The 22,588-nt window shown below is 43.1% G+C and overlaps 1 protein-coding gene across 9 annotated transcripts in view; it reads right to left on the minus strand.

Moving 5' to 3' along the window:
* Positions 1-16,113: 16,113 nt before the first annotated feature.
* The window catches only part of Mtcl1 (microtubule crosslinking factor 1), a 126,305-nt gene continuing 119,830 nt past the window's right edge, over positions 16,114-22,588 (minus strand). For 6 of the 9 annotated variants that reach the window (XM_046457792.2, XM_058583467.1, XM_058583466.1 and 3 more), the window contains one exon: positions 16,114-18,065. In XM_046457792.2, the coding sequence (XP_046313748.1) occupies positions 17,871-18,065 (195 nt within the window). In that variant the 3' untranslated portion in view covers positions 16,114-17,870. Of the gene's footprint in view, positions 18,066-20,661; positions 20,718-22,588 lie in introns of all 9 variants that reach the window. The other 3 variants (XM_058583471.1, XM_058583470.1, XM_058583468.1) reach the window with 1 other exon arrangement.

A 22,588-nucleotide genomic window follows, 5' to 3' on the forward strand; every position in this document is an offset into this window, starting at 1 on the left:
CCCATAGCACCCTCAGCTACAGTAAAGAGAGTTCATGTCATTCTTTTCCACTGGTTTCTGAGAATTTTGCTCAATTCTATATCCCTGAAACTAAGAATAGGATGTGGTAGATGGCTATTAATATTTACTAATCAGCTGACTGAGTGACAGAATCTTGACTACACTATGGATATGTGATTGGACTTCACACTGAAAACATGGCCATGTAATGCTATAGTTTACTGCATTGAATGAAAAAAGATGACACACATATACAGGATGGATGCAAACTTCCTGGGGGTGATCTTGCCACAGCATGGGCTTGGAAGATGAAAGGGAAGTGGGATTAGAGTTGACCTGTGTTCCTGGTAAATAGCACCATGACTAATACAATGGTGCAAGAGGCTCATGGCTCACTCTCCTGCACTGCGTGCATATGAGACAGAGCAAGTGCAAAAAAAAAATCACATCACTTCTGCCCCAGGAGCTCTTGGTGTGCAGCTCAAGGACCTGCCTTGGAGGAAGGAGGAAGCACTTCTCTGGCCAGTTGCTATAGGGTAGTCACCTAGCCCAGAGCCATGACTCCCTCAGAGATGGAGCTGGCCCACTCAGATGCGAAGTGTGGCTTCAGGGGTTATGTAATCTCTGGGGGACATACTCGGTAGAGGGAAGCTGCTAATACCCACTGGAGTTTTACCAAATGTCCCTTTCCTTGTGGAACCCTGGATCCATTGTCAGACGGGGATTTCCGGAAAGCATCTTCTCATGAGCCACATCATGATTCTTTGATGGTTCCTACAGTCTTCCTCCCTCCAACTTTCTATCTTCTATCTTTCTCTTTAGAATCATCTCTTAGTCTGAGCTGGGAGGATGCAGGAAGCTTCTCCTCATTCCCAGTGTCTGGTATAAATAAGAAAATGGAATGAGTGGAGGATGCACGGATGGGTGGGTGGAGGAGGGAAAGGACAGAGAGAGGAGTGGACAAATGGGTAAAAATGAATAATCATAAGAAAAAAAATTAAGCCAGGAATTGAGGCCAAGTCATCAAACATCCCCTTCTCCTCTGGCAAGTGTCACTAAAGTACAATCCAGTTGGGGTTGTGAGCACACCTTAGTCCAGGCCCCTCCCATTTGTTATCTGATTACCATAAACACATACATACGTGTTTTAGCCTATGTGATTAACAGAAGAATGGGTATTGGAAGATTATGATGTGGGACAAGAGTGAGGTATGTATAGAGAATATTCCCAGGAATTTTTGAGAAGTGGGTTTATTCACATGGATATTCAATTTTTTTTTAACAAAATATCATCTTACAGAAGAGAAGCATACTATGTCGAACATGAGCACACCAAGGCTCATGGCCCTCAACCACTGCAGACACTGTGAGATTTTGTATCCATTTGTCTATCCACTCAGCAAACACATTTGAGTATCCAGTTACCCCTGGCTGATCTTCTATACTCTGGGCACTGAACCAAATGAAGCCTGGCTCTTCCCCCAAAAGACACACACACACACACACACACACACACAAGCAAATATATTCAGAATAGTATATTAGACAAGAGATGGCCCCAGGGATATGGGACTTGGGGAGAGAAGGTACAGTTGCTCTACTGGTGTCTCAGCAATGACATCACAGAGGAGATGAAGCAGTCAAACCCTGTTGTCCTCTCCAAATGAGATTGAGTAAGTTCCAATGGTGGCATGCCAGGGGTTCGTGACCACAGACCTTATAAAGAGACCTCTCCTTTAGTCCTAGAGAGAAAAAAATCCTTCCCCAGTCTCTCCATAGTGGCCCCTGTCATTCAGTTACTTGGCAAATATTTGAGCACTACCCTGTGTGCTGCACTAGGTGTTGGGCGTTCTGCAAAAACCAGAAGAGACCAGGTTCCTGCCCTCAGGAAGCCACAGCCTCATCACCAGACCTGTCACACACCCAAAACTACCCAGTCAGACCTAGGCTGGCACATTGACTCTGTCTGGGATTTATTATGATTTGGTCTTAAAATGCTGTCACAACCCCTGGCTGCAAGCAGTGCTGGTGTAACCAGAGCAGCTGGACCAGTGCTGTGGATGTCATGACAACAAAGGCACGGCCAGTGTCTGCAGTGGTCCAAGGCCACGAGCCTTGGTGTGCTCATGTTGGACATAGTATGCTTCTCTTCTGTAAGATGATATTTTGTTTAAAAAAAAATTGATGATCCATGTGAATAAACCCACATCTCAAAAATCTCCCTGGGAATATACACACACCTCACTCTTGTTCCACACCACAATCCTCCAGTATATATTCTTCTGTTAATTGCACAGGATAAGTCATTTATATAAGTGTGAAGCCGCTGGTGGCTTCTGCATGGAGTCTGGATAGACAGGTGAGATCATGCAGGAATAGTGCAGACTGGCTACTGACTGAAAGCAAGAACTCCTGGGTCAGGTGATCCAGGGTCAGAAAGGCTGGTTCGCCTCTTACTGCCTACACTTGATCTTGCTGCTTAGAGCCCCCTGATCCTCATTTGTAAGCTATCTAGATTGCCATATTAAATGAGATAGTGTTTTGCACATGGTCAGGTGCTCATGATTGTATTCAACTGTATCATTGAAGGACGTAGTCATAGTAGGCCAGTAATCCTGGAGGCATAGGTAGAGACGTTTAACAAAAGCAGAGGGAAGAGATGAGGTTTTAGGTTTTCTGTTAGCTCCCTTTTCCTGTCACCCAGGAAATAGCTCAGGATCTGCCTCGATATCTCCTGGAGACCCCTCAAGAGGAATGGGGGTGCTGAGAGCCTCCTAGGGAAAGCAGTTAGTGTCTTGGCAGCAACCAAGTAACTGGAAGTCCTGTGCAGGAGAGACAGGGTTAAAAGCACTACATTCAAGTCCCTGAGCCCTAAATCTCATACAGGAATGATATGTGTAAAAGCCCATTGGGAAGCATCCATTGGTCCATTAGTTTAGGAACTGAGCCACAGTATGATGTGCTCTGTGCTCTGTGCGTGCTTATCAGGCAGCAAGGGCTTTCAGGTTCCATGACTTAGGCTATATTCCTTAAATTGTATCAGTTTTTTTTAACTTTTTTTTATATTGACAAATAAAAATTGTATATATTTATGTTGTACAGCATGATGTTTTGCTATATGCATTCATTTTGGAATGACTAACTCCAGCTAATTAACATATCCATTACCTCAGATGCTTATCATTGTTTGTTTTGGGTGGAGAGAACATTTGAAACCTGCTCTCAGCAATTTTCAACTACACAATACATTGTTATTAACTATAATCACTATATTGTACAGCAGATCTCCTGAACTTATCCCTCCTCACTGAAACTATCCTTTGACCCACATCGCCCGCCCTCACCTCCCCCCCCAGTCTATCATTCTATTCTCTGCTTCTATGTGTTCAACTTTTAAAAATATATATATATATTTTTTTTTAGTTGTAGATGGACACAATACCTTTATTTTATTTTTACATAGTGCTGGGGATAGAACCAGTGCCTCAAGCATGCCAGGCAAGCACTGTACCACTGAGCCACAACCCAGGCCCCAACCATGTGGTATTTGTTTTTCTGTGCCTGGCTTATTTCACTTAGTTCACTTAATGTTTACCATGTTGTCAAAAATTGTAAGATTTCTTCCTTTGTTTTTACATATATATTTATTTTTAATTTTAATGTGCCCCTACCTAAGAAAGAAAAGAAACAGTGGAAACAGGAGTATTGGATGAGGCCAGCATTTATTGAGGGTCTTCTAAATTTTGCAGGTACTGTGAAGGTACCAGGAAGAGAACCCCTGAGTTCATGAGGCTCACAACCCAGTGTTCCTATAATGCCATAATTCATTCATTCATGGTCCCAACGAGACCAGCCAGCAGCCTTAACCTTCTTCTCACTGTCGTGGCATAGCATTAGGCTGGTGGAAGATGAAAATAGAAACCAGCCTCCCCTGGCTAGTGAGCAGCAGCCTGCTGGGGACACCACCTGCTCTGACACACACATACCCTGCTTCTGCCCAAGGGAAAGTGCTAAGGCAGAGGTAGGCAGTCTGCCTTCTGACGCACATGCTCCATCCACTGCATTTTATCTCCCACCTGGAGCAGTGATTTAAAACCCATTTTACCTTCCTTGAAATGCCAGAGTACTGTGCTAACTGGTTGCTGCTACCGATGCTCCTAAGAGTGACGTCCGCATCAGTGTTGCTAGGCAATGAGGCGCCGGCCCCCCTGTGCATTGCTGGGTCTCGCAGAGCATCTCCGCCCTTCCTGCAGTGCTCCTTGTGCTAATGGGGCTATCAGGTGCCCTCAGAAGCCTTGTCTCAACTGCAAGGGACGCACTTGACTGCCCATCTAACCTCACCTGTAGAGAGTTAATATCAATTGAACCTTGAAATTGATCACTGGCTGCTTTATGGGTTGTCTGTGCTTTGAATATAATGTCCCAAATTTCATTTTTGAAAGATGTGCTTGATTCTGGCTCCTCCCCTAAGTGGGTCAGGGTAAATTTAGATAAAATCGTTAGAGGCTTTGAGAATTCAATTCAATTTAGACCTGACTTTAAGGACACAGTGTTCTCAGGGGGCGGGGGTGGGGGGGAGATGCTCCTGCCTTGTTATTTTGAGATTTTGCCTTAACCAGTCATGATCTGAGGATGACCTTGTTCAATTTCCAGGTGGAGTCAACAAAACAAGAAGTGACTGGCAAGGTCTCTTCTGTGACGGGGAGAATGGTGAATTTTCACTTGCAGGAATCCCTTTTGTATTCTCAGGGACATTGAAATTGCCAGCCTAGGCAATAGGCTTTACAACCCTGCAGCCCGGGCATTGCCTCTACAGGGGAGCTGCTGCCTTGGCAAGGTTGTTCCCTCTATAGGAGCAGTTTAAGGGCTTCATTCTACTTGAATGGGGATTAGGAAACTTCTGACAATGGTTATGTCACTTTATATAGCAATGGAAAGTCCATTGTTCCAATCCAAATATAGGAGAGGGAGGATCATGGCCAGGCCATGAGCTAAATGCCTATCTCCCCCTTTGCAGCTGCCCTGCTGACCCTGGTGCTGCTCCCTTCACCAAAGTGAGGGTTTCAGCTCTCACACCAGGTTGGGAGTGAGAGGGTCCTTGGGTGAGTTGCACTGACCTTGCCTTTCTGATGAACACACAATTAAGTAAACAAAGTAAATCCGTGATCCTGTCTGAGGGTGTCGGGCCCTCTCCTGTCCTATGATCATATACTTTTTTTTCACATGTTGAGTCAAAGTATTAGACTTCAAGTTACATGCTGCCGTTTGAATTTGGCATACCCCTCAAAGGCCCGTGTATTAAAAGCGTAGTCCCTCGGCTATGGCCCTTTGGGGAGGTGATGGAACCTTTAGGAGATGGGATCTAGCAGAAGCAAGTTAGGTCACTGGGGCAGTTCTTGAAGGGAATATGAGAACCCTAGCCCCTTCCTCTTCTTCTTTCTCTTCTAACAGAACTTCTCCACCATATTTTCCTGTTCTGATGAACTATGCTGCCCCAGGCCCAAAGTGACTCTGGTCAGAAAGCTCTGAAACCATCAATCAAAATAAATCTTTCCTCCTTATAAGTAAATTATCTCAGGGATTTTTGTCATAGCAACAGAAATCTGACTAATACGGTAACTTAGGTAAATTCCCTCTCTTCTTCACAGCCGGATCAGCGAGTATAAATAATGTATCACCACAACCTGAGTTCATCCTTCAGGAGTTATGGGAGAATTTAATAGGCCATGATCCCTTGAGAAATTGAACCATATTAATAAAAGAAACAATTGTTTGTAGCTGTTGCTTTTCTAGAACACACTGAGAAAAGGATTCTGGTCAAATAGGTCACTTGAGGCTATTTTACAACCCTGAAAGGAGCTGACATGAAGTCAATGAAATTTAAGACCCACTTTAGTCTGTTAAGCTCCAGGGTGGAAGCAGGTGAGCTGAGGTGGGGCAAAGTCTGCCATGACAGCCTAAATGTGTCCCTTAGTGGGGCTAATTCAGCAACTTATGGTCTGACTACACTTGGCTCCCAATGAGGCAATGGATGGAGTTGGTTCAGGGAGAGTTAAAGTGTCTGGTTAGATGGTATGGATCACTGATTTGCCAATTCTTACTGTGTTATCTTGAGACAGCCCATAACCTTTCTTGATCCTTAGTTCCTTCAGCTTTAAAATTAGGAAGATCACCTTGATTGACAGAAAAATTGGGCGAATTAAATGAGATAATAATTAAATATATTGAGCAATTATATAATAAATCAATCTTCACAGACACCCTCTGAAGTAGGTAGTTTTGTTTACCCATTTTGCAGAATGAGAAAACTAAGCTCTAGTGAGGATAAAGAACATGCCTAATATGACAAGGCCTGGTAGTAGGGATTTGCACCCATGCTGTCAGACCAGACCTCAGCTCTTAAGTTTTGTGACCATGGCTCCCAGATATTGCTGCAAAATAAAATTACCTGGGTAACATAAAAAATTCCAATTTCCAGGTCTCACCCTAGATCAATTACATCAGAAAATCTTGGGTAAAAGCCAGACATCCTCTAGCCTAAGAAATTATGTGGTTCTCATCCTGAGTTCTGATTCCCTTAGAATCACCAAGGGAAACATTTAGAATATGCTAATGGCTACTCCCAAGAGATTCTGATTTATGTGATCCGAAGTGGGGCTTTAAGTCATTCCTAGTGATTGTAAGACACAGCCAGGTAAAGATGGTTGTGCAGTTATAGGGAAATTGCCCTGAGTAAACATCCAGGCACTGGTGGCTATTCTTGAAATCATGCATAAAATGAGGGTTTGCTAAAGATGTTCTTGAGGGCTTTTACAACTTGCATTTCTGCCTCCCTAGGAAAACTTGCAGTTCACCTGGGTCTGTTTGCCAACCTAAGGGAAGCACTCAAACTGTACTTCCACAAGTGTACTGATGAGGCGGGATGGTGAGGAGCAGCCTCCATGAAATATAAACTCAGTCCTTGTGCTTTGTACAGTGAGCTCAGTACTATGATGATGTACACTAAGAACTAGAATTTTTTTCTTTTTTGGTGCTGGGGATGGAACCCAGGGCCTCTTGCATGCTAGGCAAGTACTAAGATATACCTCCAATCACTTAAATTGGATTTTATTTTTTCCAGTACTGGGCATTCCACCCAGGGGCTTGGGCATGCTAGACAAGCACTCTACCACTGAGATATACCCCCAGACCTTTTTAAATTTTATTTTAAGGCAGGGTCTCACTAAGTTTCACAGGTAGATCTCCTGCTGGGATTATAGGCATGTGCTAACACACCTGGCTATGAGGAGGCATTTTTATAAGCCGTGAAAATTTTATCTTCTGATTTGGTTTATTTCCTTGGCATTATTTGTACACATATTTCCATTTTGGGGGGATAATCATTCCAGTCAGGATAGGCTATGGTATGCTGCATTAATAACTATTTGTAAATCTTAGTGGTTTAACAAACCAAGGGCTGATGTTTTATTCATGCTCATATTAACATGGGTCTGTGTATTCAGTTACTCAGAGACCCAGGCTGCTGAGATACTTGTATAATTGCTAAGCAGAAAAAGGAAACTGGCAAATGGGCATTAGCTCTCAAAATTTCTAGCAGGAAGTGACACACCTACAATTTGTTCACATTTCATTGGCCAAAGAGTGGCACTGTCCTTCAAAAGAAGTGTGATTTTACTATGTAAATTATGATTTTATATCTTATTTATTCTCACAGGGAGAATACTAAAGATATTAATAAATCTACAGAGAAATAAAGATATTAATAATATAAAAATAAAGATATTAATAAATAAGATATTTGTAAATAGCTCTAATGACTAAAACAATAAAATCCATATATATCTCTTTTTTATTTTTATTTATTTTGGGAGAGCACCAGGGATTGAACTCATGGGCACTCGGCCACGGAGCCACATCCCCAGGTCTAATTTGTATTTTATTTAGAGACAGTCTCACTGAGTTGCTTAGCACCTCGAATTGCTGAGGCTGGCTTTGAACTTGAGATTCTCCTGTCTCAGCCTCCTGAGCCACTGGGATTACAGGCCCAGTTGTATATCTCTTTTTTTAAAAGGCTTTTTTGAAGTCCTGGGAATTGAACCCAGGACCTCACTTATGCTACGCACACCCTCTGCCACTGAGCTATATTCACAGATATTTTTAAAATTTTATTTTGAGACAGGGTGCCCAGACTGGCCTTGTACATAGGGTGCTGCCTCCCAGTTAGCTGGTTGTTATGGTTTAGATATGAGGTGTCCCCCAAAAGCTTATGTATGAGACAAAGGAAAAATGTTCCAAGATGAATTAATCAGATCATGAGAGCTATCTAAGTGAATTAATCAGTGGACTAATCCACTTGAATGGATTAACTGGATGGTAACTGCAAGCAGATGGGGTGTGGATGGAGGAATTCTGTCACTGGGAGCATGCCTTTGGGGTTTATATTTGTCCCTGGGGTGTGAAGCTCTCTCTCTGCTTCCTTATTGCCATGTCCCGAACTGTGTTTTTTCTACCCTTCCACCATGATGTTCTGCCTCACCTTGGGCCCAGTCATGAACTGAGCCTCTGAAACTGTGAGCCAAAATAAACTTTTTCTCCTCTACATTGTTCTTGTCAGGTCCTTTGGTCACAGTGATGAAAAAGATGACTAAACCACGGGAATTGCACGAGTGAGCCACTGGCCTACTAGATCTCATTTTTATTAGCACTATCTAGAGAGCTTTGGCACCTGTCCAGAGTATAACTCATAAGTAAACAGGCATAAAACCAGCATAAGAGAGTAGAGATGTGGCTGTCTGCATCACTTGGAAACACTGGCAGCTAACTAAAGGAAGCTAACACGAATTGATGGGGGACAAGAGTCTTTTTTGGGAATACATGAAAAGTGACTTTTCTAAATGCCACAGAAGACAGTGTGCCCAGGAAGGAGAAACAAGTGTCCAGACACTGCTTCCACTGCATGCCATCAGCCACCCTTTTTTTTTTTAAGAGAGAGAGAGAGAGAGAGAGAGAGAGAGAGAGAGAGAATTTTAATATTTATTTTGTAGTTTTCAGCGGACACAATATCTTTGTTTTTTTGTTTGTATGTCGTGCTGAGGATCGAACCCGGGCCACTCGCATGCCAGGCGAGCATGCTACCGCTTGAGCCACATCCCCAGCCCCCATCAGCCACTCTTCAGGGATGACTATGGTAGGACAGAGGCAGGGTCCCTGGAGCCAGCATGGACACATTCCTTTCCCCTGCTTTGTTTTTCTCTGTAATAAAACTTAGCACAGTGTCGCAGTCAATAAAAGCACAACAGCCAAAAGTAATAATTTTGAATCCATCTTGGAAAACCCCAAAGCAGTATTACCTGTATAACCTATGCAGTACTTTTTGAGATTTTCTTTTTTCTCTCTCTCTCTATTCTCTCCCCATTTCTTCCTGGAAAAATCTTATGCATTCTTCGAAGACTTAACAAACAGGTTAGGCAGTGAGTCTGTAGTAACCCCAGGCAGAATGAATCCCTTTGGGTGTTCATTTTACACTCACATACATTATTACAACACTTGTCACATTTATTATAATTTGTCACGTTTATTATAACTTGTCACGTTTATTATTTATTGCCTTGTACACAATCATTCTGTTTAACGACCTTAGTACTTAGTGCATAACCAGCATTATCTTGCCTATGAGGTGACCACTATTATTCTGTTTTGCATATGAGACACTCAGGCTCAGAGAGGATAGGTACTTTTCCCAAGGTTGTTCAGTGAGAAAGTCCAGTAGTAGGACTCCCTTGACAAGGTCAGGAGCCTCTGGGGAGCAGGTTAGTCATTTGTCTTTGCATTCCCACAGGTCTAGCTCTGCGCCTGGTCATCAGGAATGTTTACGGATGAGTGAGTACAATAGTCAAATTTATGGCTTAATCATCATTTGATTAGACTGTCCCCAGATCTCACTGCTACAGATCTGTTTCACAAATTACTTCAGTTTCACTGGGGTTATTTGGGGTAAATTCCCCTCCATTAAATGACTCAACATGTATAAGCAACATTTTAGATAATTGCTTATTCCTTAATCACTCTCCAGAAATCTGGAATTTCAAATTTCAAAAGCTATTTTCAGGCACCTATTTCTTATCCTCAGTACTTTCTTATTTAGTCAAACTTAAAATATTTGTAGGGGACCAAGGTAGGCCACGATTGGCCCATAGGCCTGCAGCCATGAAGTATCGATGAATTCATTCCAGGATGACCATGAGAATTACAAGGTTTTATTTGGAATCTTGGAGCTCTGCTGAGGTTTATTCATTTGCTGGGAAGTTAGAGAAGCATCTGTATTTGCAATAGGGTGAGTTATTTCAATCCAATAGAGCAAACTAGGCCTACGAAGAATAAAGAGCTGGCAATCCTTGCATTCCCAGTCCATTCTCTCAGATTAAGTATGTAGCATGGAGGACTGTCTCTCTCCAGGCCCACCCATGGCCAGGCCCATACTCAGAGACTCCAGGTGTCCCTTTATTAAAAAAAAAAAATCTTAAAGAGCAGGTAATCACTTTTACTAAAGTTCAAATGATTAAATAACTTAGAAGTGCCTACTGAAGGATCTAACCTTAAAAAAAAAAAAAGCAAACAAGGCCTGAGAACCTGACTGTAATCTTGCACCTTGAAGTAAATAAAGTTTAAAAAGCAGTCAATTCTTGGCATAAGGCCATTGGCAAGAAGGCTGGCCCAGCCTAAGAGGCAGCCAAAGAATAAGTAAGGGCCTCCTGCAGGTTTTAACTGAACAACTGGGGTGGATTTTGGAGTTCCTAATCTTGTGGGAAACGGGATGCTCCCCAGCAGACTAGGTAGCCCTGTTCTGCCAGCAGAGCGGCTCACAGTGCGGCATGATGGCGGGGAGGCTATAGTGACCGTGGCAGCCCAAGCCGCAGCAGAGCTTCTCTGTGTCAGCACCACAGCCTTAGATCTGCAAGCCTTCCTTCCAGGCCTGCCCTTTTCTGATCCTCACAACACTGCAAGCCTTGGAAAAATGCAAATCACTTTCTAGAACTCTTTAGCTTGTTGTCTGCCACTGGCTTTGATTTACCACCTAGAACAAAATCCAAACCTCTTTCTGTGGACCCCTAGCCTTCCAAGTCCCCTGACCTCTCCTGTGCCTCTCTAGAGCCCTTGCCCACCTTGCTCTGGCCACAGTGGCCTTCTTTCACTTCGTGGAACACACCAAGCTCACATCCACCTCTCCAGAATATTTGCACAGGCTACTCCTTCTGCCTGGCTGACAGTGTCTTTTTGTTCAAGCCTCCAGGCAAATGGCATCTCCCCAGTAAAGTCTCTTAGTCACGTAACAGAGTCCCCATTATGAAAATTATAATTTTTTTCTCTTACAAGACAGATAAAAATTTAGACTTTTCCCTCCTCAAATTTAAAAACCAAAGAGCATGTTGTTTCTTCTGAAATTAAAAAAAAAAAAGCAACAACAACAAACAAAAACCTGAATAAACTCTCTATTTTCACTTGAGCTTAGTTACCTGCTTTTATCACAGTTTTAGAAGTCGCTTAACTAAACAGTAAGGTAATAGAGCTCTGCTAGTCTTACAGCTCTGATGGGTGGTCAGCTTGTTAATGCTTTGTTTTTAGGGATTTGGAGCTAAAATCCCCAAAAAGTAGCTCAAACTAGTTGAAGCCATCAACCCTTTCACTTGGGCCTGTATAATATCTGATGGGCAATCTTTTGACATCAGAGAGCCAAAACCTCCACCCTCAGGTCATGCTAAGACTGCCATTTTTCTGTGAAGAGCCATGAAGTTCAACTACACATTTGCAGACCACTGATCACCTCACTTTTCCTTACCTCCAATTACTTTTCCCCACCCCACCCTGTTTCTTCATCCCAAAACTACCCCGAAATCCTATCCTCTAGAAGGTAGAAAATTGAGTCTGGGGTACCCCTCCTCCTATTTGGTTGCTTCATGAGTAAACTCTTGCAAAATTCGCAGCTTCAGGGATTGGCATACTGGGCGGCAGGCAAATAAGCCTGGCTCAGAAAGAGTCTCTTGCTCTCTGCCACTTTCCTGTTTGTACCATGTTTCCCGTAGCTAGAATACAGGTCCCATCAAAGAGAGAGCCTGTCTTTTCTGTTCACCTCCAGTGTTTGCAATTCTTATCAGAATGTCCCCTCCACAGTAGGTACACAAAGTACCTTAATTCTAACCCCAGGAAGCATGTGTTCTTGTTGCTATTTTTCATCCCCGGTCTTTTTTTTTTTTTGCATGCAAATCTTTATTTTGTAAACATCTTTCTTCATATAATGAGACTGGTGGAATGAGAATAGGTGGAAAAATAGCAACTCTAAAAGGGGGAATGTCTTATTTGGACAGTCACTTGGAATGTTGATGGAAGTGGCAGATGCCTAGCAATTCTGCTTCTAGATGTTTTCACAGGACAATTCTATGCTTTCTTACAGAACACTGAATCCCCAGATAAGAAGGCTCACATAAAGTTATCAAGTTAGCTGTGTTAATTTCACACACACACACACACACACACACAATCTAATAGCTGTGATGAGGCTTATTTTAAGGTCTTTTTTTTTTTTTTTTTTGATGGCCTATGTGTTGAATCCAGGGATCTTCTCCACTTAACTTGTTTGCCAACTCTCTTTATTTTTGGAGATACTGTCACACAGAGTTGCTCAGGTGGTTTTGAATTTGTGACCCTCCTTCCTCAGGCTCCAGAGTTGTTGGAATTATAGGTGTTGTCCACCTTTCCAGAATTAGTTGATGGTTTTGGAGGTTTCAGTCCCTAGTCAGTTGTCCCCATTGCTTTTGGTCTGAGGGGGAGACAGGACATCATGGTAGAGTAAAACTGTCAACCAAATGACCAGGAATCATAGGGAGAAAGAAGGAGGGGCCAGGTCCCCCGAATCACCTAGAGGGTTTGCCTCCAATGGCCTAAAGATGTCCCACTAGGTCCCACATCTTTAATGTCCCAACATGTCCCAGTGTCACCACAGTGTGTATTAATTCTTTAGCACATGTAGCTTCAAGGGACATTTAAGATTTAAGATATTAGCATAGCACTGTTAAAAATAAGAAAAAAGCTATGTTATTTTGAGAGTATTGGAGGATACACTGTAAAGTGAAGTATGAAGCTTCAAAAAAATTGCGTAGTGTGATAATTGTGAAAATAAAATAAGAGGTGAAACATTAATAATTGTTCTTGGATTCACACATATGTAGTCACCCAGTAGAAACACAAAAAATCCCTGGTCTTAAAGAGACGACTTGAGGTTGTATTTCTTTCAGTGTCTGAACCACGACTCCAATACAGATTTTTGAGTTGCAGAGGCACACATATTCTAGGGGCCTGGAGTGTGCTAAAAACACGGTGTCATCAAATTCATTCAAGCAAACTGTCTTTGACTCCGAGCCTGTGCTGTCTGCTATACAGGATTCTGATGCACGCTGCACTCAAAGAATGGTGCTGACAGGCCTATTGCAATCAGAGAAAACCATGACAAGGATTGTCATGGTGGGCCCTTGAACCAAGGAGGATGAAGGACCCTAAAGTGCTCAGTGGTGTAAAGGGATTGCCTAGTGCTCGGATTATTCGTGGTGAGTCACCTTTTTAGGGGAGGAGCACAAGGCTGTGTAAAGTAAGCTTACCAAAGGGTTTCTTTTGTTTTAAAACTAGACACACACCATCAACTTCTGCCTGGATAAACAAAATGCAGCCCAGCTACCCATTGGGATATTATCCAGCAGAGGGAGGAATGAAGTCAATACACGCTGCAACAGGGAACAGCCTTGAAAACTTCATGGTAAGTGCAAGAAGCCAGACACAAAGGGCCACATGGCATATGAAATAGCCACTAATAGGAAATTTCCTAAATAGGCAAACCCATGGAGGCAGGAAGTAGATTAGTGGGGCCAGGAGCTAGGGGGAGTGACGGCTCAGTGCCTTTGGGGTTTCCCTTAGGGTGATGACAGTGCTCTGGAAGAAGACAGTGGTGGTGGTTGCATAACACTGTGAAAGAACTATCCCCGAATGGCACTCTGTCAAGTGATCAAAATAGTCAATTTTATAACATGTGTATGGTACCACAATTGAAAGCAATGAATTAGGAATAGGAAAATGGTAGTTCTGCATTTCAGCCACTTTTTGATAAATATGTAGAACTCTGTCAAGCTTCTCTAGAGATCTAATGAACTACACAAAACAATAGTACTGTGTTGCATTTAGAATGTCTGCTAAAAGAGTAGATTTTAAGAGCTCTTGCCACAAAAGGGAGGGATAACTATATGAGATGATGGATATGTTAATTTACTTTAAACATAAATTAATTTTAAAAATAAAATTAGGTATTTTTAAATTTCAGAGGTTGTTCCACAGAAAGAAAAAAAAGGTGAAACAAATAGATTTACTAATAATTAGAATTATGATGTACATAAAATAGACTCATAATACTCAAAACCTTAGTATAACAAATTACCTTTTGGTAATCGGAAGAAAGGAGAGAATGGAATGTGACACCGCCGCCCCACCCCCGCAATGACTGCAGTTTCAGGGTTGTGGCTCTTTGAGGAATCTGCTGCATCTTTCCTTAGGACATAAAAGCAACTGGCCCATGAATAGCAGCTCCTGGAGACATGAACAGACACTTCCTGTGGGCTGTTCCCTGTAGGCAGCTGCTCTGCCTTTGCAGCCACGTAGGACCCAAGGAGCTGTCTCAGCATTTATCTGGACAGGACAGTGGAAAATGATTTCATCCTACTGTCTTGCCTTGCTTTAGAAAGTTGGAGTGGCTTCACAATACAGACTCAAGAATTCTTGTCCAATTATTAGAAATTCCAAAGCAGTTCTCAAGGTACTGTGTGCCTGTTGTGGCTCTGGTCACACAAAGTTCTGCAACCAGCCCAGTTAGTGTGTCACTGCCTCATGTGACCGTGCTTTTTAATGCCTCCCTCCAAGTTGAAATGCTGCTTATCCAAATCCTACTGTACTTGAAATTTCTACCATACCATTTTTGCATTTCTTTTGTTTTGCCTGGGAATTTTATCTCCTCCAACCATATGGCAAGATCTCTGGTGGCCATAGCTTGTTCTTGAAATTTTTAGGGTTCCCACTACCTTCCAGGCATGTTCTCCCCTCTATTCAGATAGCATCTCACTTTCCTTCACTGGGTCAACCTGACACTGTAATTGGATCAAAGCCAGACATGTGACTTTCTCTAGACCAATGAGGATCATCAGCCTTGGGCTTTTGCTGGAGCTCCTGGTAAGAGATCTCCTTTCCCCAGAAATTTCCAGATGAATAGGAGCTGTTAGGGTTTACTGTTGTTGGAATGTTTCTCTAACAATAAAATATCACACAGCAGAGTCAGAAGACTAACTAGAATCCTGGTGGCATAGTTTGAGGCTCGGTTATGAGAACCAATAACTTCCTTCCTAATTGGCTGGTTCTTCCAACTAAAAGAATGTTGATGCACCTGGAGCATTTACCGGGCACCTCTCTCTCTCTCTCTCTCACACACACACACATGATAAGCAAGTAAATGCTCTACTGAACTATATCCTCTGTCCCTACAAAACTAACCAATTTGTTAATAGGTGGTTTGTAGCTATGTCTAGAATGATTAAATATCTCTTTTGCATTCAAAGTGGTAAAATATGTGTAACATTTACCAATTGAACCATTTTCAAAAGTACAACTCAGTGGCATCAAGTGTATTCACATGGCTGGGCAACACTCACCACTATCCATTTCCAGTACTTTTTTTTGTCATCCTAAACTGAAATTCTATACCTATTACACACGAACTCCCCCATTCCCTCCTGTCCTCAATCCCTAGCACCCACTATTTTCTTCTCTATTAATCTGACTACTCTAGTTCCCCATATAAGTGGAAATATATAATAATTGTCAAAATCTTTGTGACTTGGTTTATTTCACTTGGTATCATGTTTTCAGGGTTCATTAATGCTGTAGCAGATGCCAGAATTTCCTTCTTTTCCAAGGTTGAAAAATATTTCACTGTGTATATATAACTACATTTCATTTATCCATTCACCTAACGATGGGCTGTTTCCACCTTATTCATAATCTTCATGAATAATGCTGCAATGAATATTGGTGTACAAGTATCTGAGTTTATTTCAATTTGTGGGGGTGGGATATACATTCAGTAGGGGGGTAGCTGGATCATCTAATCATTCTGGTTTGGTGAGGAGCTGCCATACTGCCTTCTGCAGTGGCTGGACCATTTACTTTTCCACCAACAGTACAGGAGGGCTCCCATTTCTCCATATGCTCAAACATTTGTTTTTTAAAAGTATATGCTTAAAGGTGGAACTGTGGTCATGCTGGGATTAGGACTTACTCCACCTGTTCATGTACATAAGAAAACTGTTGGGTTAATGAAACGTTGAAGTCAGAAGCTGTGGCTGAAATAGTTCTTTTTGGACTTATGGGCAGCACACTCCTTTGTAATCCCCTGCGCTAACCTCTAACTGATACCACCAGCTTGGGCTACATCTCACTGCCAGAAAGGGAACTGCCTGTCCTGGAGCTACTGGCCACTCCCTCTTTCCTGAGTGGAGGGGACAGAGGCTTGCCACATTGACTTGCAGGTAACCGTTTCCTCAAATTCCCATCCTCTTCCCAGTTTGGGCTTTTGCAATGAGAATAAAGGCATTCCCTTACCTAGGGACCCTCCCAGAGTCCTGTAGAACTGCAATGTGATCATGTGCAAGGGTGCATCCCAGTGAGACGTATGACCAGCTGTTTGCTTTTTGCACAAGCCCCTCCCCACCATCCCCCTGGCTACAGAAAACTTTCCATTGGAGTTCTCAGGAAGACACGGAGGGCATGTGAAACCTGAGACCTGAGAGCACACCGCCATCTCAAAAAGGCTTTTATTTCTACTTCATCATGGTCTCAGACAGACTCAGAGGCACCACCGTTTGTCTCAATTTGGTATCCTCATGATTTTGCAGTGTTTTCCTTAAACAAGAAAATTCTGAGTGAACTCTGTACATTGCCGGTTAATCTTTTAACAATAATTTTAAAATGGTGCTGTTATCTCATCAATGCAAGGGGACCAACGATAATAGTACAGTACAAGGAACTTCACAATTACAGTGGGCCAGACGGACACACACTTAGGTGAGGGAGAGGACAGCAGCATATGTACATGCACCCGAAGACGTGCACTCGGGCAGACTAATATGTAGACTATACAGTGAATTTTCTACGCCCGTCTGAGGATTCTGTGCCTTCTCAAAAACATTGACCTGCATCCCTCCAGTTTCCAGAACATCTGTCTTGTCTACTGGTTCCATGGCTTTTTCACTACAAAAAGTTCACTGAATCAGACAGTCTGAAGCATTTTTAAAAATTCCTAAAAAATTGTTAACATTGACAAAATAAAATTAACTTAAAACACTCTAAGTTCAACATGGAGATAAACCCAACCAAAACAGAACAGTGCAAATTTAACAGAGAGGCAGTCAGGATTGAGAGCAAGGGTGTTCAGAATCTCTTAAAATGTACATTTTTTAAAACTTTTATATTTTATATCTATTTATACCATATTTACCTGTTTTTCTTTTTTTTTAATATACTGTGTGTAAAAAAGATGGAGACAAAAATAGTTTTCTGAGCTATGAAAAAAATTAAGTTATTACAGGCACATTTGCTGTTTCATTCTAGAAACATCTCAGTTTCACAGGTTTGGACATTCAGCAGCTGTGTGTTTTTTTTAAAAAAAAACATTCTTTGACCTTGAGAAAACTAGATCTCTCCTTTGGGCCAGAGTTTGGTTGTGAAGATGGTGTGGCTATGCAAATTACAGTGAATTATTCTGTGATAATCCATGCAAGCTTGCATCACGGGTGTGGCATTTCCTCCAGGGGATCCTCATCACCGTGTTCCTCCAAGGAGGTCTGGTCTCCGGGTGGCTGAGACTGTGAGGCAGTGGGAGAAGGTGTTGCCCAACGGGATGGAGGACGACGGTTTGCTGGTCTCTCGGGCCTGGAGAAGCAGGGCTCTAGGGATGGCGCTAGCGCAGGGCAAGGCAGTTCCTTCAGAACCGAGAAAGGGGAGACAGCATTACTGAGGTCAGTAGTTTCATAGTGGATAATTCCCCCCCTTTTCCCAACAGTCTTAAGCTACATGGAAGAGACCATGGACGACTTCTGAACAGGAATGAATATTCTGCTCATGGAAAATAATTTAAAATGATCGGTGAAAGAACTCAAACAGGGGAAATCAGTGATGTGAATGGGAAGATACCAGATTAAGAATGAAATGGCAAAGCTGTGAGATGGGCCTGTTTTCAGAGCCCCTCCAGAATTGGGCTAGGACATGCAGAAGACCAAGGAGAGCAACTGTACATACCCTGGCAGAATCCCACTAAGCTGACCCCACCATTGGCCTTCTTTAATGAAAGATTTAGGTATAGTCAACCAGATCTACTGGGGGCCCAGGAAGAGAACTATGCTTTCAGCCCACCAGATTAACAGTAAGACTTGTCTTGAAACAAGCTCTGCTACTGTTTATTCCAAGTTGATTGGCAGTGGGCAAAACAAACTCCCACGACATGGAAAAAATGCTGCCGGCAGAAATTTTAATTGAGTTCTAGTTGTCTTTAATGACTCTTAAATGTAGCAGCATTTTTACAAATTGGTATCAGAGTGCACTTGTGATTTTGTGTTCCAGGCACCCTGATGTTCTGAGAACTGATCATACAAGACACGCTCAACCTTGATGCAAATCACCTCTAAACCTTATTCTCAAGGTACTTTTTGTTTTTAAAGAATGTTGAGCTACTTGTCTGTAGCGTGCAATGTTAAAGAAAAAGGATACCCAATCTTGGAAGTTGCTGAAATACAGAAATGTAAACAGCTATGGTATGAGGAAACAGTGATACAGCGGGGAACCCAAGTGACACTCACAGAAAGCCGAGAGGTGAATTACTTCAATGGAAGGCACAGGAAGGATGACACAGAACAAGGATCCACAAAGAAAGTCAGCAAGAGACTTGGATTTAAAGACGTGACAAGCAACTAAAAAGACCAGAATGACAGATTAGCCACGGGAGTAGGGGAACAGCAACAGGGGAAAGACAGATGGTTGTGCTGAATGGGTAGGCAATGCCACTCGGGAGAAGACGGAACATGTGGAGGATGTGTGGAGTTGGCCAGTGAGGATGGCTCGGCCCAAGGACAGTGTGGGACCCACAGATTCCCTGGTGGGATCAGCACAAAAGGAACATTAACAACGGAGATCACTTCTTCAGGGTCCCTGCCTACTTTGTGGCTGGCACCTTATAAGACATAGAAAGGGCCTTCATGGGCAACGCACTTATGATAATGGGACCATGACAAGCAGACTGTCCTCTTTGCTGGCACACCACTGGTGCCCCTGAGATAAAAAGTAAGCCAGGATGCCATGTGCTTACAGAGCCCACCTGGGCCCACCTGCTTGATACTGGGGGACACATGGTTTGGAAAATCTGCTACAGTTCTTCTCTGCTTGCGCAATTGTAAGAGCAGTGAGTGTTGTGTCGTTGTATACTGTGCATATATCTGTTGTGTGTGCTGCATGTTGGTAAAGCTGCTGCTGTAGCTGTAGTTAGCCCCTGTTCCCACCTGACTATTGCTGAACAAAAATGGGCTCTTCTTAGACCATGATGCACCACCTCTTCAGTGGCATCTGCTTATAAAGGAAGAAATGTTGTGTAACCATGAGGTCTTCCTTACTTCCACACCAGCACTTACAAGCAAGCAATGTTTCCTTTTCCTCAAAAGCCACCATGATGGCCACATAGGCCTCTGTCCTGTGATGCTGCCCTAGAAGCATCCATCTTGTAAATGGCTTTCTCATGTACTTTGTCATTTTTTTTCCCCAGGGACTAGTTTTTACCTCTGATAGCTGACTATAGTTTGGTACTCCACAGTTTAGATTTAGGCCAGTGGATGAGGTGTGAGTGTCCATATCCTCAAGTAAAATCAGAGTATGTTTTCTCATATGCTTTGCTCAATTCAGGTCTCAAAGGCCATTTTGAGACATGTAGAGCAGGGATAGCTTGGTTGTTTTATTTATTCAACAAGTATTTATCAAGCACTTACTCTGTCTCATATGAAGGACAAAATACATTTGGGGTTATTCCTTCTGGCAGGACTGTTTGAAAATAAAAGAAAAGTCCCAGCACATTATGGTCCCACCTCATTCCAGCATATGGTAACACAAATGTTCAACCAAAACGCCAGTGAGCAGGGAGGGCAGGAGCCGGTGGTCAGGGCTACAGATCTAACAGAGGCTGGACTCAAAGACCTCCTCAGGCAAGAGTCTTGTGGCTGAGATGTCCCCTCCTGACCAGTGGCTCTCTCCTATGAAAGCATGTTGGCTACACAAAGAGAGGAGAAGTCTCAGCAGAATCTCTATAACTCAACAACCTCTCTTGACATTAAGCATCAACCCTAGAATGGGGTGAATGGGGCATCTGAGATTCCTAGGCTGTGCCTGGAAATAAGCTGGCCCACATGATCCTGGGGTTAGCATGGAGCAGACGCCCCCCACCCCATGATGATGAGTGTCAGACACCAACTACGTGTTACACAAATTACACACATGACTCTCTCGAGACAGTTGGGAACTGAGGAAGAAGGCACTTACAGCGTGAGGCGGCAGGGCTAGAGTCCCCATGGGGCAGTTAGTAAGACAGTTTGATTCTAGACAGACAAAGAAGAGAAAAGCAAGTAGGTTTGAAAGTATGTTTCAAACAGAATAGTAAAAGTCAATGAGCACAGTGGAAGAGGGGCAAAGTTCCTGCCTGTGGACAGCCACCAGGATGGAATTGAGGTCCCCCACATTCACTCCGAGATGGGGTTGGGGCAGTAGCAGCAGTACTTCGACACAGGCTGTCCTCTGCCAAGTGCTACGGAGAGAAGAAGAACCCACCAAAGAGCCTTGGACCTCCCTTCTGGTTTCCAGGCTCCCTGAGCTACCCATGAGCATTTGGCAAACAGAAGTGGAAGTGGCCCGGCTGTTGTGCTGGAAATGATAGAGGCCACTCCACAGTTGGGTCTGTTCTGGTCACAACTATGCTAAGTTATCTCCCTCCCATTTTCCACTCCAAGATCATTGGTTCTCTTCACACTGGAACTCCCCCTCCCAGCTTCTCTTTGCATTGTTGAGCTGGTGGCCATGGCTTCAAGAGAAGAGGAAGACTATGTCACCTGTGGGATGAGTGGGAAGCAAGAAGGGACACGTCCTGCTGCCCGAGTCACCCCTGTGTCTAGATGTCTGAGTGTATGTTCAGGAAAGATTCCATAGCAGGGTGCTCAGAGTGGGCTGGGAAATCAGAATGAGAAATCAGCATCTTCTGATTTGGGAATGAAAACCTAGAGCTACTACATAATCCATGGAGAGAAGGGAAGGGGTCACCAGTGCTCCTAATATGTTACGTCAATTCAAACAGAAAAATTCTACCAGAATCGAGAACCAAGCAAACTTGTAACAGAAAAGGAAAAAAGAACCCAGGGCATCAAAGTGCTGCCCGGTCTCCACACAGGTTCTGAGTCCTGGAAATGCTCCCATTGAATCACCTTGTTTGGTGGCAAACACACTAAGGAAGAGAAAATCTAGTTGCAGGGTTCACAGGGGACAAAGGAGGACAGTTTTGCACTGACATAACCACTTGCATGCCACAATGCTGTGATTCTGTCATTAAACCTCTTTCTTTATGTTACCACAGATTGCTTGCAGCATTCAGTGTTAGTAAATCAAAGCATTTTTTTTTTTTTGGTGCCTGAAAACTAATTTCTGTTTATTCTCTAATACAAGTAGAAACTACAGACAAAGCCAGTTAACAATGCTTTGAGCCCATTTCTCCAGAGCCCTGAGAAGGCAAGGTATTCACATATAATGACCCTCCCAAGCCTCAAGTGCTTACCTGAGGGCTCCTGAAGGTTTGAGGAAAGAGAAGATCAAAGAAGACATTATTTGTCACCCAAGAACAGTCAAACAGAGGGTGTAAACAACTTTATCCCAAGACTCAAACCTTTGGACCAGTAGGCCACATACTAGCAATAACTGTATAAGGTTGAACCATTTCTGTAGGTCATTGGCAATTGTACAGGTTTTGTCCTATTTTAGATTTAAACTCTATAATATTTTGTGTTAAATATTCCTTGGTGGGTTGGGCTGGGATCTACCCATTTTTTCTCCAGGGGAAATGTAAGGCAGGCGATCCCAGAAACAAACCTTCCTTCTATTCTCTCCCATGAAGCCAGGCTGCCTGGTGGTGGCCAGAAAGCAGTGGGGCGGCCCAGGAGCATATGGCTGTCCTCCCTGACCCCCCTTACTGTTGTGAGAGACAGGGGCCTAGAGAAGGCTAGTATAGCATGTGCATAGCTGGGCTTCTGGTGACTTAGGAACAGTGGCAAGTGTCACACATACACATGGCCACCTGTGGGGCAGCACTGTCCTTTCAGTCTGCGTAAATCATAAAATTGGCATCAACACTACAGTCACCACCAGCATTATCATATTATTTGCTTCATTTTGCTCATTCTTGGTATGGAAATGGGAATTATTTTTT

Source organism: Marmota monax, unplaced genomic scaffold (assembly GCF_021218885.2).
Source record: "Marmota monax isolate L192 unplaced genomic scaffold, Marmota_monax_Labrador192_F-V1.1 WCK01_AAM20220418_F8-fsc00328, whole genome shotgun sequence".
Classification (NCBI taxonomy): domain Eukaryota; kingdom Metazoa; phylum Chordata; class Mammalia; order Rodentia; family Sciuridae; genus Marmota; species Marmota monax.